The following is a 26,795-nucleotide window of genomic DNA, read 5'->3' as shown; positions in this document are numbered from 1 at the left end:
ATTTGTTTGTTTCTTACGTTATTTCTGAAGACAAGAAGAAAAGGTCTTTAAAGAAAGAAACAAAAAAAAAGACTTTATGCTTTGCCTTTGAGACTCCAGAAAAGGGATGGGAAGTCCTGGGCCAGCTGCAACTCATCTCTCAGCCACTGTGGGGTGGGAGAAAACTGAACCCCCGAGGAAACAATCATTCTAAAGAGGCAGGGAAGGAGGCCAAGGCTCTGGGGCCCAACCAGAAGTTAGAGGACAGGATGAAAGCCAGCTTGGCTTTTAAAACCAGAAAGGTTCTTGGGGTCCTAAGCCAGGAACACGATTCACCCGGCCACGGGGTGCTGCTGTGCAAGCGAGCTGAATCTACCTGGTCTCCTGGCCCGCTGCCTGAGAGAGCACTTTGCTCCCTCCATTGGAAACAAAAGGTGCTGGGGCCAGCCTGGTGGCATAGTGGTTAAGTCTGCCTGCTCCACTTTGGCATCTGGAGTTCACCAGTTCAGATCTCGGGTGCAGACCTACGCACTGCTTGTCAAGCCGTGCTGTGGCAGGCATCCCACATATAAAGTAGAGGAAGGTGGGCACAGATGTTAGTTCAGGGCCAGTCTTCCTCAGCAAAAAAGAAGAGGATCGGTGGTAGATGTTAGCTCAGGGCTAATCTTCCTCAAAAAAAAAAAAAAGGTGGTGCCCAGGACCGTTGGCCTGGACGAGACCCAATTCCCCTGGCCTAGTCGTGATTCAGACAATAGGTACTATAGAAACAAGACAGCCAACGACACCAAACTCATCACACTTTCAATATACTTTATTAAAAAGTTTCTTTGTATAAATTTCCTAAAAATTTTAAAATTAAAATTAAACCCCCCCCCGCACAAAAAAAAAAAAAACCCACACAACATTAGAGGAACGCCAAAAATATTCTCTATTATGACTTTCTTCTCCTTCTTTAATCAAGGCATTGGTCCCACAACAGTGCACAAAGATTAAGGGATTTTGCTTCCTTCTAACTAGATTATTTGTTCGAGGCTTCAGAAAAAGGAAATTAGCTGGAAATCTAATCCAGGAAATTGGGGGGAAAATGAAAAACTTGGACTCTTGTCTATTCACCACACACAGGCTTTCCATCTAAAGTCGTGCTTTAATTAAGAGGGAAAGAAATGAACCAAGCAGAAGTTATATAGAGTAGCTGTGACATTTGGGGTTACTTTCTAGAACTTGCATATGCCTGAAACAGGCATAACGTGAAACTCCAGAGGGAATTTGAATTTATAGAAATGTTCACATAAACACCAGCAGTGGGTAACTATTACACGACGTTCAAAGTATACAATATAACTGCCTGGAGACAGAGAGCGTTGGGTCCACAGACACATTTAGCACCATATTGATAGGTCATGCGCAGAACGTTTCCATCCAAGTTCGAGTGTAAATCAAAGCATGAAATGGTACAGTGCAAGGGAATCTATACCCAGAGCTTCTACAAAGACGACTTGCAAATGGCTACTCCTTCTTCTTCAAGAGGTATGTGTCACTGGTCGGCCATGCTTAGGTCCCAATTGCAGCAATGACTCCAGGGTTGACAAGCACTGAGCGTTGATGGAGAGGACAGGTGGGGTGAGGATGGGAGAGAAGAAGAAAGGGAAAAGCCACATTATTGACTGAAAATAACTGTATTTCTCATGAAAATGATTCTGTGGCCTTTGGTTTTCATCACCAATCGCACTTCTCTGCTCAATACCTTCAGTGGTTCCCAGGAAGCTTCTTGGCCTGCGGCTTGGGGCTGTCTGTGCAATCTGAGCCCATTCTCCAGCCTGGCATCATCTGCCAGGACTTTATGCAAAGTGACCTCCTGTTCTGGCACTGGCCCCAGGTCCTCTGTGAAGCGGTTCTGATTTTATTACCAATTGAGTTGCCCAACGTAATGGAGGTATTGGATGGCCCGAGTGTCAACATTATTATTATTTAGAGGAAGCAAATTATGTAAAGATGAATGCATAGGGGTTATTTATCTTTGGAGTTATCTGTAATTGTTCATTTTATTATTTTTCTAATAATCATGTTTTTTACAATATTTTATGAATAACAGGGACTTAGTAACATTTCCAAAGAGCGAGGAGTAGTCAGCCATGTGTTTCTGCATTGGCAAAAATACAAGTATACAAGTAAGTTTTTAGGAAATAATAATAATTCAGAAAATTAATTTCACGTGTTTGATTTACATATCTTTCTTATCTGAAGATGCACTTTATCTTCTTTTTAGCATCTATCATAAGGATTGTAATTCAAGTATCTTGAAAACGTGAATTATTGGGCTGGGTCTCTTGTCTTACTTGCAAAAGTCACAAACATAAAAGAATAATCACTTACCAGAAGCGCAAACCTTTTCACATTCTTTCTGTGAATTAAATCTGTTTTCGTTTCCACCGCAGCCTCCATACCAGAATCTTGCACAGCTTTTGGTCTCCGAATCATAGTACCATTTTAACATAAATTTCCTGCAAGTTCCCTCTTCTTTTGGCAACTTACATATATCTTTAAGAACAAGATGAGAAAAGAGCATTAATTCGAGCGTGCAAGTTCTTCTGCTCCCAGCGCGAGGGGCTGAAGATCTAGTCACAAGCCCGTCAGAGACACGAAAGAGAAGAGTTTCGAGGGGGAAAATCCATTACCGTCCCCAAGCCTCAGTTTCCCCACTGCCGAAGGGACATGAGAACCACTTGTAGCTTCGTGGGCAATAAATGCAATCACGTCCACGAAAGCACTTTATAAACCACATTCAGAATCCCAAACGTTAGCTACCATTATTGGGTAATTTAAGATGAAATGAACTGTGTTTTTCCATTTCCAATCACTGGGCCACTTACTCTCCAATTCCTTCAATTCTAAATCCCCAGAGAAGAAACCGAGTTTTAAAAGCTTGGAGTTTTCCGCTTCTTGGCAAGATAGCAATTAAGTTTCGCCAGAGTACAGTTCAAAATGCAGGCTGTACATTTCACTACCAGCCAAGTAGATAAAAAATAAGAGTTAAAGTGAGGAAAAATCCTTTATGAGCGTGTGTAGATGTGTGTAGCTGAGCGCCTCCGTGACCCGCCAAGTTAAACAAGGGAGTAAAAAGAAGCGCTAACACTGATGTAAAATGCACAACGGCAGAAACGTTACAGAGCAAAGCTATTTCGACGACAGAGAAGCATTCTTTTCCCAGTTAAGGAAGTTTATGTTTTAAATGCCTACTTCTAATGCAGTCCAGCTGCAAAGTCAAAGCTACGGTTCCTTCAATGCCTGGAAAGAAACGTTTACAGTTCTCACACAGTAAAACTTCTGTTTACAGGGCTTTCTGGCAAACTCCAGATTGTCCTGGGAAAAAGAAGCATTAATGTCAACCGTTTCTGGAAAGTTTGGTAAACGTAAACCTTCTTTCGACAAAACTCCCGGGAGCAGATAACGGTATGTTTACGTGAGTAGCTGACAGGCCTGAATCACCCGGGCTGCCCTCGCAGGGCTGACTCTCCGTGGGCCTTTAGCCCCAGATACGTGTGTTGCTCAGAGCTGCAGAGCTGATGGGCATCTGCAGTTCTGATGGATACCAAGAAGTTATAGGAAAACTTCAGACTTTAGATAGAGAACCAAAGCTTGGGTCCAGCATAACAGGCCAGACTCCAAGGAACACAGGATTGAGGCTCACAATTGGTCTAAAACACTTCTTGGTGACTGCGGGGAAGTTGTCACCCAAACGTGAAAACTAGTGGCTCCACCACACAGCGTCTCCTAGTTGCAGACCCAGAAAGCCAGTGGCACTACCGAGAGCCTTGGAAGACCCAATGAAGCCAGAAGAAAATGGCGATTTACGACAACAACTTTCTCTTTCTCAGATGTGCCCATAACTGATGTCCGGCTTCCAAGGAATGACATAGAGGAGACTGAGCAAGGCAAGATTGTTCAACTACCAAAATTTATCCCTTGTTTACTGATAGGTTCCCCTGTTAGCGTGAGGCCCGGACCAAGTGGTTGCCTCATCCCCTCTCCTTTCTTCCCCAGAGCATCCCCTAAATGGCCGATGTTTGTTCCGTTTTATTTGCTCCTAGTGCACTCAGTCCTGGCCATCTGTGTTTAGCCCTTCCATTCTCACTCCTCTGGGCTCATCTGAAGCAGACACGAGAAGTCTACCCAGACCCAAGGACACCCAGCCTGGACGCAGCCCTGCAGCAGGACGTTCTGCTCCCTGACTGATTGGCTTTTCCGGCTTCCTTCAATTTCCACCTTGACTCTCCAAAATCCAACTATCGCTCTTGCATTTTACACCCTTTATTCCAGGGAGAGTCACTGCTAAGATCCTGCAGTGTTTACAAATGGAAGATAAGGACACAATTACCACGGACAAACAGATATTTGGAAAACCAAGAGAAATATATTAATGAGGGCCCCACATTATTCAAAGACAAAAACTGGGATTCTCCATTTTTAAAGCACGAAAATGGGAGGTTTTACGTTCCTAAGAAGCCTCATCGTTTTAAACTCCCATTGTCTTGATTTCTGAGACACGTCATTCAGGCTGGATTTCCCTAAGCTATGTCTACATATGCTGAAACAACCATATGAAAGCCAAAAAATTAAAATCTCTCGTAGTCCAAAGAGCAATGGTTAGACCTCATTGATCTTTGCTCCAGACAAGTCTTCAGACACAACAGTTGTTCATATTTTCCCTCCAGATTCAGTTTGCCCCTTTGGATGTGACCCTGCAGGGCCCCCGGAGGCCTCTGTTTTGTCTGAGAGGAGTGTCTGGCTGCACATTCACTAATTTTTTCCTCCTTATATTAAGAACCCAATGGGAGCCTAAAAGACAGTGGGAAGTGAAAATTATCTATAACCTCTCCTGGTTCGCTTTAGCCTAGAATAACGATGCAAATAAGTTTCATTTTAAAAGAAAGACCACCGTCTGGCAAAAATTCCTGGTGAACGAGTGGTTGTTTACTAGGCCTCAGTGAGCATCCAAATACAAGAGGAAACACAAGAAGATGGCAGCACAGTGTCTGGAAAAACCCTGTTCACAGGATCTCTTCTGTTCACAGAAGCCACAGGAGCCAAACTGGGATGTCCTAGAAAAACCACCGTGGGGTGGAAGTCACCCTAGGAAACACAGTCCATTTTTGTAATAGAGATGTGTGTGTGTGTACCCATGTGATGCATGAGTGTGTCCACACGTAATATTCATAGAAAAAAATCAGGAAGGACCTGCACTGGGTCATTAATGGTGGTCATCAATGGCCATCAATGCTGCAACTATGAGAATCACATTTTCTTATATTTTTCTGTATGTTCTGAATTTTTCACAATGACTATATATCATTTTATAATTAGAAAAAAATATTACTCTTTGAAACAGAAAACGTGTTGAACTGGAAGATTTGGCCTTTTTTGTGGTTTGAGATCTATAATGTCTAAAAGAATTTGTTAAAGCGTGAGCTTTGACATTTTCCAGACCAGTAAGTTGTCACTATTGAAGTGCTTCCTTGAGCAAACTTGGGGGAATGGAAAGTGTTAATGCCGCAATTGTAAATATGTGTAAATATGTTCCTCATCAGTTTAATGGGTTCAAAAACAACAAGATGGTTTAATCCTTCAGACCCTACACTGCTGACATGGTATAAAATGCTTCCAAACCTCAGAAGCAGGTATGACTTGCCTTAATTTCAAAAACCTTTCTGCATCTATGTTTTGAGTATTGATTGGCTCACAAGGTACCAAAGAAACTTTTTGTGTTATTTTCTTTATTTTAAATGTAGCTGTGGTTAAGTTTTGGACCCTTTGCTCTTTCAGATCTTGACCAATAGACTTTTGTTTTATCAGCCTTTTATACTTCACAATAAAAGAATGTCAAATACCCTTTGAGGCTCGTTATAACCCAAACATTGCAACTGACCTGGATACATTCTCACGCAGCAATAAACACACAGCCTTGAAGATGGCTATTTCTTTTCAACCAAATAGAGAAAATATCTGTAGCTCTTTAATTTATCTAAACTTGTGGGTCTTTAAATTATTAACATAAAGTCATCTGTTTTCCCCATTGTATCATTTTGTGCCAGCCAATGCTACATGTTCACGGTGGAACATGGCCAACCAAATATTGTAATTCATCAAATTTAAGATGCCTTAATTTTATGATGCACGATTATTTTATATTCCACTAAGTAAGACAAAACACTGCCAAACACCATGACATGTCATCAATTGTAGGTCACATTTCAACTTCAGAAGTGCTACAATGGGGAAGATCGTGCACCTTAGAGTGAACAAAATAAGTAAAAGATTGGTGAACTTATTTCTTTCAGAGCTGTGTAATTGACCCCTCAATGCCTGGTCAGACAAAAATGTGATCATTTCTACAGATCGCTCATTTCTAGAATAAGTAAAAAAGAATGTTACACACTTTGTTGGCTATTTTTGCTCTCTTCTGCATTGAAACTTTTATTCAACATATAAGGATTATTTTGGAATCCTTATAATTTAGGAGTCATTCTGTGATATTGCAAAAAATAAATTTTCTGAGTTAGATTTTTTGTTGTTGTTTAGAAATTTCAGAGAGTCTTAGCTTTACTAATAATATGCATAGAAAATATCTATCCGAGGCTTCTTCAGCCAAAAATGAGAAGGAAGAAGAGAGAGCTGGTGATAAAAACCTAAAACCATAATCAGCAACTAGACAGCACTCTCAAAACTAGCAGTAACAAAGCATGTAGTAAAAATGCCTAGCACATTCAATGCTTTTTTAAGGCTGTGACGATCACTGAAAAATTCCTTTAATTGTTGCTAACTGCCATTTATAGGCAACAAATCTATCACAGAAAAGTGGGTGTGATTCTTTCAGACTCTGAGGAAAGCAAAAAGTGGGCTGGGATTTTTTTGTGTTGGGGGGGATTTGTTTTGTTTTGTAGAGAGTATTAACCATGTAAAATGGAATCACGCAATATTGCAAAATCTGGAACGCTGAGTGGTTAGTAATGATGCCTTAGGTCTGCTAATGTCATCAACCTTCATCTCAAGGCCTGGGCCTTGCTGTCACACCTTGCACTCCATACCACACAGGGCCAGTCCTCATTTGGGGGACAAAGAACCCCTTCAGGAGACTGTCCTCCCATTATGTGCCTGCATCAAATTCCTGATAAAGAAGTATCTATTACACACGAATTTCCAAATGGGCGAACGTTAACATACGCCAATGAAAACCCAGGTGTTAAAACTGCTCACTCTTCCTCCTCTTCATTAGCTGACATGGACTGGAGACTTTTCCATTTCATAGGGTTTTGCCCACAAACTGTTGCATAGATTCAAACACTGGTCACCATATTCCCTAAGTCCAAAGTGGTAAACTATGACAAAACACAGGTCCTTAAGATAGAATCCCAAACCAGTGAATCTTTTATTCATGGAGGAAGGATAAAGAAGAATGAAGCCAGGACAAGGATCTGACATTTAAGACTAAGAAAGGGATGTGTCTCTCTAAACACAAACCGTATTTCTAATTAATTGGTGCTTCAGAAAATGAGAGGAATTAAACTGCCTTCACGCCCATATGTAAAAACTAGTTTTAAATTTTAATTTTGCCTGAATTTTCTAGAAAATACATCTTTGGAGAAATAATGCATATTGTGGTAATTGACATTTGGACGCAAAGTATACATGCAACTACTGAGTAAGAACGCAGTTACCATATTTTCAAAAAGTTATCTAATAAAGTGAGGAGTTGTCACTCCTTTTTTCATCTGCAAAAAATATGAATATAACTAAAAGGTTTTATCTCCCTGGGGAAAATTTCTAAAATGACTTGATTACAGGGGGGAGGGAGGAGGTTGGGAGGAAGTCAAGCTTTCATCTCTTCATTCTGTTTACCCATTTTGAATGTTAACATTTTAAAGTAAATATGCAGTTAATTTAACTGAAGAAAGAGCATTCAAAAAGGGCGTGTGTTTGTGTGTGTGTATTGTGTGCACACTTACGTATGTTCAGTGAGCAAATGAGTATTAAGGGCCTTCTCCAGGCAAAGTGTGGTTTTGATACTGTGAGGCTAGAGATCAATTATGCAGGGCCTTGTCCTTAACAAAAAGAGTGTAATTTATATTTTCACACTGACTTGAATCACTAGGTGGGAAAGACGCACCCATGTGTCTTTCACACCCATGTGAAATGGTGAAAGAACATTCAGGGCCTGGGCTTGAGGGCTACATGATCAGAATGTAGGCTTGATCAGAAGGAAGGAGGAAGCGTTGGAGTCATCTCCATCAAACTACTTGTCATCTTGAAAGAAACCCAAGCCCCAACTTCAAAAACTGTTTCCTCTCTGTCACACGGAGCGAGGAGAGCTAAGTGTGAAAGGTCTAGATTGAAAATGCCGGCCTACGTCTGAACCCGTGACTCAGTCTTAAAAAATAAAGCAGCCCAGCCAGATTCTTGTTTAAAGATTGTGTTGTTTATATTAACTCAAAACTGTTTGGATATTCTTGTCTCTTCTGAACCACAGGGAGAGAACTAACAAAACCCCTAAATCTCACTGGAGAGTGGACTCTTAGTCATTTTCTTCCAATGAAGCTAGAGATTTTACATTTCCCATACTCCATGAGGAGTAAAATTACGACTGAGTGGGGAACAACACGCTCAGATTTCAGTGACTTTGAATTTAGAGTCGAATCTGTCCTGACCCATATCTCCAGGGAAATCCTAGGAAATTCTTGGTGTCTTCTCTCTGAGCTCAAGCACCATGTTAGGAAGCCTAATGAAGGTGACTCAGGAAGGGAGCTGTAGTGGGGAGGAGCTGCAGAGCACCCACCCCACTCCCGTGCAGGGGACAAAGGCTTATCCACAGCCCCTCAAGGCAGGACTCAGAAAACTGCTTAGGAGCAAAAATCAAAGAGGTTGAGATTTAAGTTCTCTTGTCCATCCGAAACTCTCACTCCACATCCCTTCTTCCATTTCTTTTCGTTTGATTTGAAAACAGTAACATTAGGAGTTTTGTAAGATCTTTTTAGACAATTCCTAAGCAGTCTAGCTTAATGTCCCCATCTACCATGATTTCCTGAATTGTTCTCATAAACTTATATCAAGAGGAAGTAATCTGTCGCTCTGTCAATCTTTCCGTTGGAAAGGCTACAGAGGTTGAAAAACACGTGGCTCTCTAACATAGACCAATTCCTCCACTTGATTCCAAAAGCAAACTATTTTAAGCATTTTTCAGTTCTGTACACAGTTTAATTAACCTTATGACATATCTATGTGTATAAGAGTTTCACAGTTCCTGCATTGACTTAGTTACCTTCTTTCTAGTAACTCTTGATGCCACATGTCAGTATGGGCTGTGGTCCTATAAAAGGGCCCTATAAAAGGATGAGAGATAGATAGATACATACATAGATAATGATAGATAGATGAATAGCTGATAGTTAACAGATAGGTAAATGTAGATACAGATATAGAGATAGAGATAGATATATACATATATATATAGAGACATAGGGAAAGTGCATTGATGGTATAAAGCATTCTAGCAATAGAGAAGATCCCCTCTAGAAACAACTAAAACAAACAAGAGGCTTCTACTCCCAAGTGGCCCCAAAGAGATGGGTTTGTGGCACCAGAAAATACTTAAACCATCTAATTTTATTCAAACACAGATGAGATAGGGTATAGATTCTACAGAAAGGGGAAGATGAGAAACAAGCATCATTTTAAAAGCTTACAGTGGAAAGAGTAAAATGAGGAATACGTACACCACAGCTCACCAGATAACGTGCTGCTGCTGCGACAATGCAATACATACTGAAACAGCATAGCTGTTGTTAAATCTAGCACAATACAGATGCAGCTAGGCGCTCAACATATGCCTTTTACCATAATCCATTCTGGAAATAAACATCGTTAAGAGTTACGCTTTCCTCTTCCTGACTGTGGCCAATGCACCAAAAAAATAATGAATTGTCCCCATTGTTAGTGGAAACTTTCTGCTTTGGGGTCTGTAAGACAATAATATATCTAAGTGCCCACAGAATTTTGATTTTAGGTATTAGTACCAACATCATTTGCCAAATCGTCTCAAGCAAAGCGTGTCGACTATTTCAGTAATCAGTTTCTCACGGATGAGAAACAATCTAAGCTCACGTTCTGCTGGATGAGGGTTACGGGTCTCACAGAGTTCCACTGCCTTGGAACAAAAGTGAGTAACACTAGTGACTGATTTAACAGAAAATGCACACACACTATGGTTCAGGCACAGAGAGTGGGATGATAGACTGAGCCAGGGTGTGTGCTTAGGGAATTAGGACCAGGACTTCCCAGGGGTCACTTCCATACTCACGTCTTTCATGGGTTCTAATCTAGGTTGTCTTGGGTTCTTCTAAGCAGCTTTTTATTAGATTAAACCACTGCGTGGATGAAATCCTACTGTTTGCAGCATCACAGACCACAAACCAACTCAGGCCCCAGTATGAGGCACAGGGGAAATGACTAACAGATATGTGATGCCTGGCCACAGCCCCAGAAGTAACTCCCATCCAATTTTCCCTAATGGCCCAGTGACAGGCAAGGTAAGTCACCATTTACAACTAGGAATATGCAGAATAATACCATGTTGGGCCACGCAGAAGATTTGAACTGTCCCCATAGAAGTCGTGGGTGGCCTGAGAATTAGAACCCCAGCAGATGACCTAGAATCAAGACTTCAGTGAGTTTTAAATGTTTGGAGGAATACTCTCTTAGTGCCATTAGTGGATCTAATATTTTCACAACTCACCAGTGTCAGTTCCAGCCAACGGTTCTGTGCTCACCATTAGATTGATGGTTGAACTAGAAGCTGACCTTGCTGGTTGTGGAGGTGGAGGCGGAGTTTTCTCTATAAAAGAAAAACATATGCAGCTGGTAGGTAACTCAGAAACTGAAGGGCTTAGCAATCCTTAGGGACTGAGGCAAGCTTGTCTTTCTGGATTAACGTCTTACACAAGAGTGAATCACTGAAACATAGAGACCCAAGAAGTCTCTGCCTACGCCATGTCTGTTGTCTGCAAGTTGGATTCATCTCTTAACAATCAAATGGAGGATATGCCTGAAATTTTGAACAAATCCTCTCATCTCCCATATAACTTCTACTGCCATCCAAGAAAATAGAGCCCTGGGGGTGGATGGGTCTTCGGACTCAAAACTTCATGACCCTCGTCCATGGTGACTGTTGATAATTCCCTCCCCTCAAGCATAGTTCCTTGATCTGAACAACGTTGGCCCAAGGAGAAAAGGATGTGAGCCTCTCTTCCATAACCCAGGAGCAGTGGAGGTCAAGAAGAATGGAAAAGGGAATCCAGAAGAACTTAGAAAGGAAAGGGGGATGGCATGAGTAATTAACAGAGACTGGAAAAACAGGCAAGGGCAGGCCTCAGTGAGGCGAAGGAGCTGGGGAGACAACAGATGGCAGAGAACAGAGCCCGAGGGTGGCGGGACCAGGGGAGGGACATGCTGATGCCTTTCTGCAGTGGCTGTGGACATCCCTTGGCCTTTGGGGTGATGAGACTTCGTGGACTCCTCGGTTACTCCCTGAGAAGCCAGCGACTCGGTGGTTCTGTTCACCAAACATGGAAACATGCTTCTGAAACATGGTCTTTGTGGGCGGTCAAGACCCCCAGCCAGACTGGCAGGGTATAGTTCTTTCTCCCAGGGAAGAGGCTGCACTCAGGCCAAACGGATCTGGTCTCCCACACAGAGGAGCCCAGGACCCCAGGAGCAGGACAACAGGTCTCAAGACATCCCATTTTCCTTTGTTAATCTATAAAGTTGGGCGCAACCCAAACACCCAGGATTTTGTTTTAACCTTGTTATGATTTCAGGACAGATTCAATGAATAAGAATTGCTCCCCCTATGTTCCTTTTGAGACGCCATGTAGAAATCAGGTACCAACTTTTCTTTAACCGACCATGTACTTACTTGTACTGAAACTTCCCTGGTAGGTGGCTCTGACCTGAGACCTCAGGTAGCAGACCACCGTGACGTGGTACGTCTGCCCGGCAAGCAGGCCCCCGATGACACGGTCCGTGACCGAGAGATTCTGCTTCAGAACCAGAGATTGATCGAGTGCTGAAGTGACGGTGAGGTCATAAAAATAAGGACTCGGGGGCTCCGGCCTCTCCCAGTGGAGTTTGGCGCTATTTTCTGTAATCTCAGACACCTGGACCTCTCGAGATGCTTTAACTGGAAGATAGATCAAAGCAGAGTGTGGAGAGAGCGGAGATAAAAACAATAATAAAACCCTGAATAATTGTAACATACAGGCGAGAGATGCAATCTGAAAGAGCTGTATCCGTAGACAGTTGATGTGAAATTTAGGCGAGCAGCTCTAGTTTCTCAGAAAGCTCCTGAGAAATATTGGTCATATAACCCACCAATATACATGAAATGTGAAATTCATTGTAATTAAAAATCTAATTATTCATCAGCAAGGTACACAACTATCTTATTTCTTCCGATTGAAGATCTCTCCTATTAAGGAGATACTTTGAAAATTCACGGTCCAGTGTGCTAATCTGAAGAGGAGCGTTCAACACAAAATGCGTCCCGTAATTTAAAATATATGAAGTCGTGAAACTTCAGGGCATCACATGAAATTCTTTTAAAGGAATCTCTGCTTTCTCTCCATTCATAAAATGAAGACAGTTTCCATTGTTTCACGAGCACATACATTCTGCCTTCACCTTTATAAAGGTTCGTGACCCTCTGTGGTACCTTCTAGCATCTTTGAGGAAAAGCTACAATGACACACTCTGGGTCTCATTAAGTCCACCTGCCCCTTGTATCTAATTCAGCCTGGAAGGATTCTTCTCATGGATGATACTAGCATGTGGTTCCGTCCAGAGGGAAAGGCTGGTTCTCCAGGCTCACACTTTTCCACTATTTTGCTAAACTAGACACCCTGATACTGCCACAGGGCACAACTTGGGCCGCTTTTCTATGCATTTATGCTTCAGAGCAGGGACAAAGCTCCATCTAGATCTTCTGGAGTCAGATTCTAAGGAGACAGGTCTGGCTCCAGAGCCCAAGCATAGAAACATCTGCTTCGTTGCCAAGAGCTACAGACAGGCTTTTTCACTCTCTCTCACTCCTGAAATGGGATCTAAAACTCTACTTCTTAAAGTGAATCCCTTTAGCTTGAGACGACTGGATTTCTAGAAGAGGTGGGCCATGCCCCCCACCAACATCCAAGAGAGAATGGGGAGCTCCTCCTGCCCACCCCCGACTCCAAGGCAGCGTGGGGAGTGAGAAAACAGAGGTGGGAGGGAGCGTGAAACTCATTTCACAAGCTCTTGAGATGGAACTCGCCAGCCTCACAGAGGGCCATAAGGCAAAGTGCTTTCTAATATAGAAAAAAAGCAATGTTTTGACAGTTCCATGCTGTGAGCAGCGCCTTTTCAAGTGCATCCTCTAGATATAGAAAATCCCAGATCAATGACTGTATTTCGATTGCTTTGTAAACACGCTTCGAGGGACGTGCCCTAGACACAGTAAATGAGGACGTCACAAGTCAGCAGCCCTCACGGCGACTTTCTTACCCATGAGATTCGCAGTGGCTGGCTTGGTGGCAGCTGATCTGGCTCCCTGGGGCCTGGGGACCTCGGGCTTTGTGGCCACTGGCTTGGCAACAGTGGGGGGCCTTGCAGCTGCTGGCTTCGCTGCTGCAGACTTCACAGCCACTGCAGGTTTGACTGTGGCCGTCTTCGCGGCCTCGGGCTTGGCAGCCACCGGTCTGGCAACCGCTGGTCTTGCGGGGGCCTGCTTTGCAGGGGCGGGCTTGGAGGCCGGCAGGTTTACCACAGGTACTGGCTTTGTGGTGGTGGTCACTGGTTGGGCAGTGGTCACTGGCTTCGTTGTGGTCACTGGTTTGGATGTAGGACTTGAAGTAACGTTATTTGGAACATTTCTGTTAAAATAAGTTAAAGATTGTTTCAACCATACGTATTTTTACTGCTCTCTAAAATAGAAAGACATGACCCCACGAACTGTGCAGAACTGGCTGTTTTAGCAAAATGCACACTCTAGCTTTTATATCTTCTGTATTGTATTGCATGCTGCGTATGTTAAATTCCTTCTTTTTAGCACCTGTGCCACAAAAAAGATATTGAACAGCAAATAAAATAACAGAATCATTAAAAAGGAAGCCTAGTTTGTACTATAGATACACCTGACTGTTTTTTCAATTCATAAAACAAAAACAGGCAAGAGAGTAGAGACTATAATAAATATTGTAATAATAATAATTATTGTTGTTCATAATAATAATAATATTTGAACAATTTTCTAATTATAAAAATTAACCAACTGAAACATGTACACTGAAAATTAAATAAAATCAGCTAATAGCTACTCTCATTATAAGAAACTATCCCCTGGGACTGGCCCAGTGGTGTAGTGGTTAAGTTCGTGAGCTCCGCTTTGGCAGCCTGGGGTTCATGGGTTCGGGTACCGGGTGTGGACCTACACACCGCTCATCAAGGAGGTGTCTCATATACAAAACAGAGGAAGATTGGCAACAGGTGTTAGCTCAGGGCCAATCTTCCTCACCAAAAAATAAGTATCCCTTCTAGCCATGTTGAGCTGGAAAATTATAAAGTCAGTGTATACTGTTTCACTTCCAAGGCTTATTGTGTATTTCCGTTTGTATTAATTTTTGCGTATGCAGTTGTTTTTTATAATTTCTTGATCCATTACAAATCTCAAAAGAGAATAGCAATGTAGTCAAATAGATACAACAGCACAGACTCAGCCTTTGTCCATTTCTCGCCCTGAGGTGAACATCCATTATTTGGTAGATATATCACGCTACATGGCATATGCAGCATATTTTCAGGTTGATTTCATAAAACTGCAAATATTAGGTTACCTTGTTCATTCTGTTTTCCTAAAGATAAGGGTGAGCCAACTTTAGGGAACATTCCAGAGAAACAACGAAGATAATTAAAGGCTATAAAAAGAGAATCTGTGAACACAGGTGAAGCAGGATGAGCATCATGGTGCTGAAAATGTGCAATGATTCTCAACCTATCAGGAGGAGATTTGGAACATTCTCTCCGAAGACAAAGGCAAGAGCCGAAGGACTTCAGGGTGAGAGAGAGAGCCGAAGGACTTCAGGGTGAGCAGTAGGAAGAGACAATCTCTCTTTCCCACCTTGAAGGTCAGCCAGGAGTAAGCCAGATACTCATTGCTCAAGGATAATTCGAACTCCCATCTCTCGGGGTGAAACGGTCAGAACCCTCACTTCCCCCAAAGCATGACACATTGTGGCATTATTTTCAGGGGCACAGACTGCTGGCACATGGCCTGAGCTCAGTTTCTGCCACCATGTCCCTCTTGCCTAGCCCTCTGCCACACAGTCACACCACCCTTCTTTCTGGCCCTGGAGTTGGCACCAAAGACGGAGCTGGGCATTAGGCCACTGAGCATGTGCCAGGCGGCCAGCATCACCATGGGTACTGCATCCCACCCAACTCCCAGCTCTCTCCTTGGTCTTCCTAGTAGAACATGCATGTTGCCTCCGATTGGTACCTCCATCACCTATGTTATTGCAGCCTTAATTATTTTAAGATCTGGAGTCCACTTTTTGCTTAACGTATGCAATCCTTCTATATAAAATCATTTCACACCAGATATGGTAGACCATTTGGACCTATGGAGCCAATTACCCATCATCTCTGTACCCTCGTCTTTTATATAATGTGATGTGACAGGTCTCCACCAAGTCTAGCTCCCCACCTTTGAATCTAGACAGACTGGTCTTTGGACATGCTTCAGCCAATAAAATGTGGCAGAAGTAACAGTGTGCCAGTTCTACCTTAGGCCTCAAGAGGCCTCGCACGCTTCTGCCTTCTCTCATGGAACCCTGCCCAGTCACCTTGTAGGCAAACCCAAAATTGCCTACTGGAGAATGACAGACCACAGGGAGCAGAGATGAACCATCCGGTGAGACCATCCTAGACTACCAGTCCATAGCTGCCAAGCAGCTGACCACAAACACATAAGAGCCCAGAAGAGGCCAGAAGTACTGCCCAGCTGAGCCCAAGCAAAAATCGCTAACCCACAGAATTGCAAATTAAATAAATAGTTGTTGTTTTAAGCCACTAAGTTTCAAGTAATTTGTTATGCAGCAATAGCTAACAGATACAGCAGATTCTTCAAAAAGAATGCCCCACATGACCTTTGGGAAGTCACATTTTCTGGGTTTCAATGTCCTCACCCCGTAAGTTAGGCACTGGTCAGAGGACTTCTGAATCCCCCCGAGCACTGTAATTTTTGAGACAATTATTATAATCACTTACACTTGTTTGTGAGCAAATTTGACAAGATTCTTTGATGGTTGGTCCCCTTGGAACCAATCGCACTGTTTCCTGATATCTGGGGACAAGTAAAAAGCATTTTCACCTAGAGAGAAATGGAGGAAAAACATTTTAAGCACATGCGAATCACATGAAAATTAAAATTAATCTGCTAAGGAGTTAAATGGATAACACAGTAGGTAACTATAAGCATTCATTGAATTAGTTAATTCTTCCAGACAAGATAAATCCAGTGATTTTAAACATTAAGTATAATTGTACTTGAGCCATAAAACATCTTAAGCCAATATCTTCTATTTGGCAATGTTTGGATGATTAGTTTAAAGATAGTAATTAGTCAACATTAGCGGGAAGACAAGAGTAGGAGAAAAATCAAGAGCAGAGTTTTAACAAGTATCTAAGCTCTTGAACATCAAATTAGTTTTAATATTTTTTTGATGCTGTGTTTAAGGAACTTTTGTTTTTAATCTTCTGAAGGCAGTGACAATGGCCCCTGGGTGAACTTGATGGCTTACCTTTGCTTCACATTTTTTCCCTAAAATTTTTGGGGGACAGGCCTTCACAGATGTGAATACTGTTTTCTTGGACCTCACCTTTGCCTTGAACAAACTCTTAAACTCCTCGTATATACATGTTTATTCAAACTTTATAATCTCCCCCACTTGTTAGATACTTTCCTGTGCCAACTCTGGCCATGCACTGTGCCAGGCTCTTGGGAACACAGTGGTGAACGACACACCTCCTCAAGGACCATACTGGGACCACAGACACATAAATGAATGACCAAGGGGCCGTGTAATAGATGCAGTAAGTATAGCATCCAGGTTAACAATGAGCAAGCCTAGGGAGCAGGGAGCATCCACAGTGAGCAGGGGCAGCTGGAGATAAGCTTTGAAGATGAATGTGGATTTGCTGCCAAAAGGAGAGTTGGAGAGCATTCTGGGGAGGAGGAGCTACAGCAGCAAAGGCCCAGAGCTATCCAAACATGAGGCTGTGGCTAACCCCAGATCAATACTTCTAGAAGCTTCCCCAATGCCCCATCAGGATACACTTTTCTATGATATGCGAGCATATTATGTCATGCATAAATAAATGTGCACTTGACTCATTCGTCCACCTAGATTGTAAACTCTCAGAGATGTAGTGTCTATGGCTGGGAGGTGCCCAGTCAAATTTGGTTGAATAGATGAGTGAATAGGACAGGGATTTCTGTCTGTGTGTTCACTGTCAACCTGGCTCCTAAAAGTGTGTCTGGGAAATGGTAGGTGTTGACATAAATTTGTCGAATGAATGAGCAAGTCAATGTCAGGACACGATGTCTTTTCCATGCTATGGCCCCCCATCCCTGATAGCTCAAGGGTGTGGGCTGGCAGAAAGCCACAGCCAGGGCCCATGCCATCCAATGCAGGACTTACTGCTGACGAAGGATGGCAACAGCCTCCCGAAGCGCATCAGAGGCTCCTCATTGAGCTCAGTCGACTTATCCACTAGTTTGAAGAAGACATCGTTTGGCTCGCTGGCAAAGCTGTACACCTCCTTGACATTCACCTTCCTGCCAATACCCAGAATCACGAAGAAGTACCCCTTGCATTTGGCCTGCAAGATGACTCTCTGGGCCTCCTCCAGCTGCTCCTTCTGCACCTCCCCGGTCAGCATCAGAACCACGATTTTCAGGTCCCGTGGGTTGGGTGCGCTTTCAAAGATGTTCTCTATGGTGTAGTCAATGGCGCTGCCCAGGGCCCTGGTCCCCTGCAGCTGCGTCATTCTGCTGCTGAGGAAGTTCACCAGCTTCTCCTTGGAGCCGTAGTCAGTCAGGGAGAATTCCACCTTCACAGGCGGCACACTGGAGTTCCCCACCGACTCATAGGGCGCGTGCTGCACAAGTGCCACTCTGGCAAAGTGCTGGGAGGCCTTGGGGTCCGGGCTCACATCCAGCTGTCTGACCAGGTACCCTACGTACTTTCTCATCTCATTGAACTGAAAGGGAGTGGTGGACTCGGAGCTATCCAAGATGAAAGCCACGTCGAGGTCCGCATTGCTGCCCGCTGCTCTCCTGTCCCTGAAGGAAGGTCTCCAGCTGCCAAATCCACAGGATGGGTCGATGTTGCAGATGTCTAGAAAGAAGCATGGTACCCACTCATTCTGTGACTCCCCTAGCGAGACAGTGCGCATCAATCTGCTGAGCGCCTGGGGTAATTAAAATTGCCACATAGATAGAAACCCATTTCTATCATGCTGAATCATTGTGGCCAGATTTCCGTTCTCACCACTTAGCAGTTTCTAGATGAAACACATAAGTACGCTAACATCCTTGTTAGTATACACTGGCATTGCATTTAAAGACAAAAGAAAAGCAAAAGGACCATTCTTGGAAGAAGTATCTTCTAGAAAGTCACAAGGCCAGATAATTAAATTCCAGACTCCAAGGTTAAAACATAAGCAGAGCCCACTTTCTCCTTTACTACCTATAAAACAAACCATATCCGTATCAAAGAGAAGCTCTGTTTGGGGGAGTCCACTTTGAATATAGAAACTACTTATGTAATATTTACACTGGTCCATACAAGGCTTTATGAATCTTCATTAACTCCAGCTCTTGATACAAACGGTGATTATTCACTCAAATGTCCCTCAATGGGGAGCATGCCTTGCAATTGCTGCTGGACGGATTTTCCTGTTATAGAAGCACCTTACCCAAGCAAACGTGACACGTCAGGACGTTCTTCAGGAAGTCCTCAAGGTCACTCCTAGCGGGCAGGACGAGCGCATGTCCCACCGCTGTGTTATTGATCTGGTTTAAACAAAAGGAAACGCTTGGTAGGAGTGTCCGTGATAAGGAACTACTTGAAAATGGAATTGAGGAACAAATTAGAGTCACATCAATAAAATCTATTTCCCAGTAGGCAGTATTGTCTCGTTTTTTTGGAAGGGGGAGTCATTAATAGGAAAGCATAATTTTTCTTCCGATGAGATGAGCTGGAGTTTGAACCCCACTCCTGCACTTTCTGCTGGACCTGAAGGAAAGTTATTTAACCTCTCCAGGGTTCCGTTTCCCCAGCCGCAAAATGGGTATAATAGTAAATTCCCAAAGGGGTTATCTGGAGGATTAAATGAGGTAATGTGTGAAAAGGTATAACCTTTAGCAAATAGCAGGACCTAAATATTATCCTTATTTTCAGCCATAATAATAGCAATGAACAAAAGTTAGCTCCATCCCTTTTCCACTCCCCCAGGACTAGAAATGGACTTAATGACAAAACAAGTAATGAAATCACTTCTAGAAGATTCAAAACGTCCTTCCCATCATAGCACCTGGCACCCCATCACTAATTATTCATTTAATGAATATTAAATTTAATTAGTGAATGAATAGTTGACTTTTTGAACGTCCTGAAACTATGCCGCTCAGAAACATGCATGGTTCTGGGTCACTCAGCCCACACGAGGGAAGAGGGATGTCAGTGAGCTCCTCCGAAGAGCGTACAGCTGGTAGCCCATGCTGGATTCCCAAGCCCAGTACCCCATACTCAAGCTGTCCTGTGGTTTGGCAGAATAAACCGTGAGAGATGGCAGCAATGACCCAGCCATCGCTTGCTGACATAAGCAGTAAGAAAACCATAGAACATCCAGTTTGGAAGGAAAGACATTAAAGACCATCTCAGTCCTGCCTCATCTTTTACAGGTGAGAAACCTAAGACACAGAGAGGTTTGGGGACATGACCATGTTACTTTCAGTGACTTAAAACTGGAAAGCGAGCGGGTTAGAACCAGAGCCAAGGCTGCTTCACCGTTGGTCTCGGTCTCGCTCTTTCCCTTCGTGCCCATCATCCGCCCGTCTTGAAAAGTGCCACCCAAATTGGCACTGAGTAAATATTAATTGATTAATTAATCAATTATTATATATATTATTATAACAATTAAACAAGTTAGTTAGCAGATGACAAGGGAGCACTTGGCCACTGCATAGGCTGACCCTTGGAGGCCAGCCTGGCTGAAGAAAGGTTTGAAGAGCGGTGCAGACTAGAAGTGGGGTCACCGATGTTTGCAGGACCTCACTAGGAGACTGTAGGCCCCCTAGGTCAGCCCTGGGAGATTCTCCTCCTACATGTGGGGAGGGACGCAGTGGGAATAAGTCGATCTAATGCCAGAGCCATAAGGCTGTTCTGGAAATCTCACTAGAGAAGTTCTCAGTCCCACCAGCCTCATCTAGGACCTTTTAGAAACGATGGGGCATGAATCCATCAGGGAGGGCACAGATGTGCCTGGGAACCTTCTCAGAGCCCAAGAAGAAGAGGAGGAGATGTCAACAAACCCCGTAAAGCACAGACCTGCAAAGCGTTGACCAGTTGCGGGTCCGCCTGTCTCGTGAGGAACAACGGCGTGATGCCCGCGTCTGAAAGCTTCAGCACAGCCTCTCTGAGCTGTGGGGACGCCCTCGTGGGTTTATCGCTGAAGAAAATGGCCACCTTCCTCATCAGGAATCCGTTCCGCACTCGCTTAAACGTGTTTCTGGCCACGAATGACATGGCAGTTTCCAGACTCGGTTGCTTGGACGTCAGAGACAGCTGCAGGTTCTTAATCCTCTCCAGGAGGACGGACTTCTTCTTGGAGTCAGCAAACCGGATCTCCGTGGTCACCTCATTGTTATAGGTGACCACAGCCACGCGGGCCCCCCGAGGACAGTTACTCTCAGCAATGGTCAAGTCGCCCACGACACTCAAGAGCACATCCCTCATCAGGCTGAACGTGTCTTGGGTGACCCCCTCAGAGGTGTCTAAGGCAAAGGCCAGTTCCGTCGGGAAGATGGGGCATTCCAGGGGTCCTGTGGGAAGTGGTGGGTTTTCAAAGACAAACTTTACTTACTGGCAAAGGAGTCTTCTTTCTTCAGAAGAAAGCGAAACCGCTGAAATCAACTTACCGTAGCAGCAAGCTATAAAAGAAACAAAGAGAAGCGTGAAAGACCTGTCCGCCGCATGAGAATTTCAGACGTAAAAATGCGAATGTCATAGACGGCGGAAAACCGTGTACTTACGACATTTATCTTTGATGCTTTGGACAAGGGCACATTGCTGTAAAAGGAAAGGAAGGGGGATGTAAGGGGAGCAGACAGAAGGCTTACAGGGCAAGGGTTCGTGCTGCACACATGCAACTTACATCGATCGAGTCGCCTCTGTTGCCTTTGAGACCCTGTAAAACAAGGACGGGGGCGTGAGAAGCACCACAGACAGGCGGGATGTGGAACATAAAGGGACAGTCCTTGGCCCCTAGAAACATGACAGAGGAAGCAAAAGGGGACCTTGATCATTTTCAGGCTCTCCCTATCAAGTATTTTAGGCTCAAAGAGCAAAAGAGAAAAGACTTGGAGGATAACAGTGTGTCTTTCCCCTGCAAGGTAAATAACTCTGCCCCAGAAAGCTTATTACAAATCCACATAAGTCACACATTTCAGCTTGAAGCTAAACGCCATGTCTCCCTAGAGAAGAGCTTCCTTTCAACGGCCAGCTTGATATAACCTGTTCACAGAAGGGACAGTGAGGAGTCACTCAGCTAACCCCGTCAGCTCCAGGTCTGAAGCATCCTGGCTGGATTCAATTCCTGAGGAGCCCCAGAGATAGACCCACGGTGGCCCTCAGCCTCTCATCCCAATATGTGGCCGCCTGATGGTCAAGCAGTCGCCCCGTGGGCCAGTCAGGTGTGTTTCCCTAAAACTGTTTCTGTCTGCTCATCATCTGCAGTAACTGGCTTAACTTTCTCCCATTAAGTGCTTCATTCTTTAAAGGCAACAATCACGTGACTCAGCCTTCTTCTCCCGAGTCCCACCAGGCTAATCCCTCACCTCTCCTTCTGGGAGTGATTTTCCGTTTCCTTAATTATCTTTTCCATTCTCCTTTGAACCTCATCAAATTCAATGTGAAGAGACATTACAGGGAGAAATTCAAATAAGGAAACAAGGATGTTAGGAACGAAGAGATTTTATGGGAGGGCTGCAGAAGGATGCCCTCCTGGCTAGCGGGTCGTAAACCATGAAATCGAGGGCTCCCTGGGGATTTTATAGACCAACAGAAGCATTCCCCAGATTGAGGTTTGACATAATTACACTATTCTACAAGATGCAATCAAGAGGTGTTAAAAGTTTTCTCTTTTTTGTCTTCTACATAAACCTCAAACTCACATGAAGAAATTGAAAGGGCAAATTACAACACACCATAGACTACATAGAGTTCCACGTGAACCTTCTTTTTAAAATTTCTTACAACTCTAAAACTTAAAAGCTCTTTTCTCCATTGTGGTATCAGAGGAAAGTGGTTTAAAAAAATGAAAACAGAAAACAATAACAACAAAATTGCAGCACACCACCTTCGAGAAAAAAGGAGACGGTAGAAAGTTTTCAAGGACCACATGTAAGGCATCCAGCCCCTGCGTGGCTCAATTGGAACTAGGTAGGTACTTACTGATGGTCCCGGGTAACCAGGGTCTCCCTTCTGTCCAGCTGCCCCTGGAGGTCCTGAGTCTCCCTAGAAGGGCCAGAACAAACATTGCTCAACTGTGGCAGAAGATGGAAAATTCTCAACACCTGCAGTTGGAAGGGGTGGTGACAGTGACGTCATTCAGCATCCCCCATCACCATGAGAAATCTCTCACTTTAAAAGAGCTTAAGGGTCTCCAAAATTCAAGTGTAGGGACAAGTGGCCTTAACAAAATTGATGTGCATCTCACCACAATTGTGTTCTCTGGCAGGTAAAGGTAAGACAGATGTTTACCCAAGAACCATTGATGAGACTCTCCATGGATGCACAGGAAATCAGTAACTGACAATTAATTAGATCACTACACGATCCAATTGTGTAGATAACCAATCCAATATTTTAAAACTCTACCTTGAGCAGTAAACAATCTAGTTTGACGGGCCCTCACTGAGCAAATTAACAGGATAATTATAATGATTTTAACTACATTTTAAGCTAAAAATAACTTAGGAACTTTTACCTGTGTCTAGACCTCAATTTGCTAATTCACGACTCAGTACAATCTTAAGAGGATGAGTAGACATCCACTGAAGAGAGTAATCCAAAACCAAAAGGAGCTTAAGGAAGAGGAGTCTTATCATGGTGGGGAGGTGGGGATGCACGTGTTCTCGGCCTGGCTCACCTCTGAGCCTGGAAGCTTTGTAAGCACTTCCCGTACCTCCTGAAATCCTGTAGCCTCACTGTCCGGTGGGCATGACCGAATGTGACTGCACAGCCTTGCCACATCACTCATTCCGAGACTTGAGTTCCCCTGGTGCTATACTGGGAGTGGACCGTGGGCTAGTGACACTTGAGATGTGTTAGAGAAAGGGATCTGAGGGCTTCCCTATAAGGGGACCATGGCCAAAGGAGAACAGCACAGACACAACCACAGGGAGTCCTGAGGACGTCAACCCTAGGGCTTAGGATCCCTTTTCTTCCACCCCCTTCTTTCACCAGCCAGGTTGCAGGTGAGAAAGGATAACTTTCAAAGAAGCAATGGAGGCCTCCACGTTAACCACGCTGCTGCACACGCGCTCACTCTTCACCTGCAGCCAAGGTGCAGGGAACTCACCCTTCGGCCTCTGACACCTTTGGGTCCTAGTGTTCCGTCTGTCCCTGGCTCACCACGGGTACCCTGGGAAGAGAGCCAGGAAGCAGCACATTAAGCTCTGGAGCGGAAGGCCTGCCTGAGGGTCTCTGGGTTGTGGACCCCACTTCCCAGGACAGCCAAATGGCTGACTTTGAGTGACTCTTCCGCTGGATTCCTACTGCAGCTGTGGCATCTGCAGCCTTAGCTTACCGAACCCGCAATGATAATATCCTATCAATTACAGCATTGTTAGGTTTAAGGAGTATTTTATTGCAGTGCTGTTTCATTTAATCCTGGCAAACACCACGACAAGTGCATATCATCTCCATTTGATAGATGAGGGAGTGTCTGGGAGATGGCAGGGCCTTTTCCAGGATCACTCACTTAGTAAGTGTCTGATCCAAGACTAGAACTGAGATATTGTGATTTTCGGTCCATGGACATATCAGACTCATCCTAAAACAATGGTGATGCTTTACCACTAGGGGAATACTTACCTTTGGACCTGGGTATCCAGGGAATCCTCTCTCTCCCTATAAAAAGTAAATAAATGACTCAATATTTGGTCCCAATTTAAATTCATTTAAAATAAGTTATTCTTGAGCAGAAAAAAATATATCCATAAAGTCGTCAAAAGAAAAAACTTTCCTCTACTAAAATTAAATTTTGAGAGACAATCCTTTAAAAATATAATGTGTCAGAAGTTCAAGAATCTTTGCGGATACGCACTTTTTTGCCTTTTTGTCCTTCACTGCCAACTCCGTCTCGCCCGTCATCTCCCTAAGAGTGGAAACATCGTGTTACTGTAGGTTCCCGTGTCAGGCACATCAAAATCGTCTCTGTCTAAACCCTGAGCAGGGCATCCTTGAGTCCTTGAAATGTTCCCAGATGAAGGTACAGATCAAGGAAGGGTTCCTACTCCTGCCCCATCCTCCATGTCTGTAGGTGGGTGGGCATAAAGGACTACTTCAGAAAGATGGTGCTGTGGATAACCAACGTAAAGAACTAATAGCTATTGGTAAAGGTGCTGTTTGAATGTAGCATCAAAGACTCACGGAACCATGGGATCCTAGAGTTGAGAGGACTCTTAAAGGCCACCTTGACTCTATGCGTCTATGAGTCTTAGATTCTACTTCAAAGCAAGAACACAGGTCTCAACCTCTGATACCCTCCTGAGCCTCCTGTGCTCAGAACTTACCCCCCTCTCCCCCATGCCGCTTCCTTTCCTTCCAGGTCATGCCTCTAGGTTCCTTCCAAACACCCACCTCCCTCTACTCTCAGAACCACCCCTATCGCTCTCTCATGGGGCCTCTTACAACTGGACCCTATTAATTATTTCAAAAGCATCAGAAGGCCTTATATGACATATACATTAATATCTCTAAAACATGCACAGAACATGCTCCTTAGTTAATTTACAGTTTTAAACATACATCAACAGCTAAAGAGCTGTTACCCCCAAATTTACGGAAACAGAATCAGGAAGAGCTGTCGTTCGATGGTTTGAGTAGATTTTAAAGTCTGATTTTTCCCCCTCTGCTTGGGAGACCAAGGACCATAAAAATGGATTTTTAAACTAGCTCCAGAGAAATTACAAACACAAGAAAAATATTTTCAAGCTTTGGGATTATAACATTCAGATCAACCTGGTCCATTTATATTGTTTTTAGGTATAATGACTCATTTTAGAAAAATTCCCAACGTACTGTAGATTTCTTTTTCCTGTATAGAAATGTATTTTAAAAAATTACTGTTAGAGCAGTTAGAGTGTTTTTAAATAACATTTTTTAAAATGAATTATCGAAGTGATAATTTCTATTGCTAGGATGTCTCATTCAAAGGAAACTTTTTATTTTGAAACTTATTTACTGTTTATAAGGGGCAGGTTCACGATTTTCAATCATATCCCCAATAATATAAGAAGCAACTACCAAGTTGTCCGTATCTGGAACCAACTCAAGTTGCAGTGACAAAGCTGGTGCAGGTTGAGGTCCCATCTCCCGCTTCTTAAACATTTCAGCCAAGAGTTGTGGCAGCCTGGGCCCCGAGCGCATCTTGATCTTACCGTTTCCCCACGGGGGCCCCGGGGCCCGAGTCCTCCCTTCGCTCCCGGCTCTCCAGGCTCGCCCTAGACAGGAGAAACAAGAGTGAGACACCTGTGGGTCTGGGGCTGATTTGAAACGTGATTCCAAGATCTGCCTTTGTTGCAGGTGGTGTCACTGGTATGCTTGCTGCAAGCCACTCCCTTCACCTTTTAGATTTTACTAAAAGTGATTTTTTAAATTGCAACATTCACGTGTGGTGGCCTGGAAAAGAATCCAAGAAGGCTTGCGTTTGTTACTTTCATCAGCACGGCGTGGGGATATGCTGATGGAGAAGAGAGAGAGAGAGATGGGGAAGAAGCCGTGAAAGTCGGTGGGCATTGAACTCAGCAGGGAAATCCAACCAGAGGCATCGAGACAGTTCTGGATTCACATGAATGCCTTTCTTTTCCTGAGAAAATGCTGCCCTTTCAGACTGGTTATGATGAATAGCAGTTTTTCTCAAGGCTGACAGAAAGCAGGTTCTCAGGCAGCCTTCACGTAACAAGCTGCTGTTATCCCGAATAGTCGGGGTCTGGGCCCGTAGACTAGCTGGCAGAGCTGCTGTGCTCACTGCCGCTGCTGAGAGAATGTGTGCTCAGTGCATGCTGAAGCTGTGCTCAATGCCCTGATCCACTCAAATGGCTCTGAGGCCGCTAGTGGCTCTATCATCACCCACCGAGGCATGAACAGATCAGATAATCCACCAGCTGCTGGCAGTTCTGGCTGCAAGAAAGCCAACCCACTAAGCACAGCCGTGTGTTCCCTGCAGGCAGG

General features: G+C 43.9%; 1 protein-coding gene across 11 annotated transcripts in view; it reads right to left on the bottom strand.

The window, feature by feature from the left end:
• Positions 1-772: 772 nt before the first annotated feature.
• The window catches only part of COL6A3 (collagen type VI alpha 3 chain), an 84,268-nt gene continuing 58,245 nt past the window's right edge, over positions 773-26,795 (bottom strand). For all 11 annotated transcript variants that reach the window (XM_014842778.3, XM_014842779.3, XM_014842780.3 and 8 more), the window contains 17 exons: positions 26,003-26,065; positions 24,667-24,717; positions 24,435-24,470; positions 23,920-23,982; positions 22,791-22,853; positions 21,493-21,525; positions 21,371-21,407; positions 21,257-21,268; positions 20,667-21,160; positions 19,033-19,129; positions 17,754-18,452; positions 16,321-16,423; positions 13,561-13,928; positions 11,942-12,205; positions 10,763-10,861; positions 2,353-2,517; positions 773-1,571 (listed from right to left, as the gene is read on the bottom strand). In XM_014842778.3, coding sequence (XP_014698264.3) covers positions 1,531-1,571; positions 2,353-2,517; positions 10,763-10,861; positions 11,942-12,205; positions 13,561-13,928; positions 16,321-16,423; positions 17,754-18,452; positions 19,033-19,129; positions 20,667-21,160; positions 21,257-21,268; positions 21,371-21,407; positions 21,493-21,525; positions 22,791-22,853; positions 23,920-23,982; positions 24,435-24,470; positions 24,667-24,717; positions 26,003-26,065 — 2,688 coding nt within the window. In that variant the 3' untranslated portion in view covers positions 773-1,530. The remainder of the gene's footprint in view (positions 1,572-2,352; positions 2,518-10,762; positions 10,862-11,941; positions 12,206-13,560; positions 13,929-16,320; positions 16,424-17,753; positions 18,453-19,032; positions 19,130-20,666; positions 21,161-21,256; positions 21,269-21,370; positions 21,408-21,492; positions 21,526-22,790; positions 22,854-23,919; positions 23,983-24,434; positions 24,471-24,666; positions 24,718-26,002; positions 26,066-26,795) is intronic.

Source organism: Equus asinus, chromosome 19, assembly GCF_041296235.1.
Source record: "Equus asinus isolate D_3611 breed Donkey chromosome 19, EquAss-T2T_v2, whole genome shotgun sequence".
NCBI lineage: Eukaryota > Metazoa > Chordata > Mammalia > Perissodactyla > Equidae > Equus > Equus asinus.
This window is presented reverse-complemented; position numbering and strand designations above follow the sequence as displayed.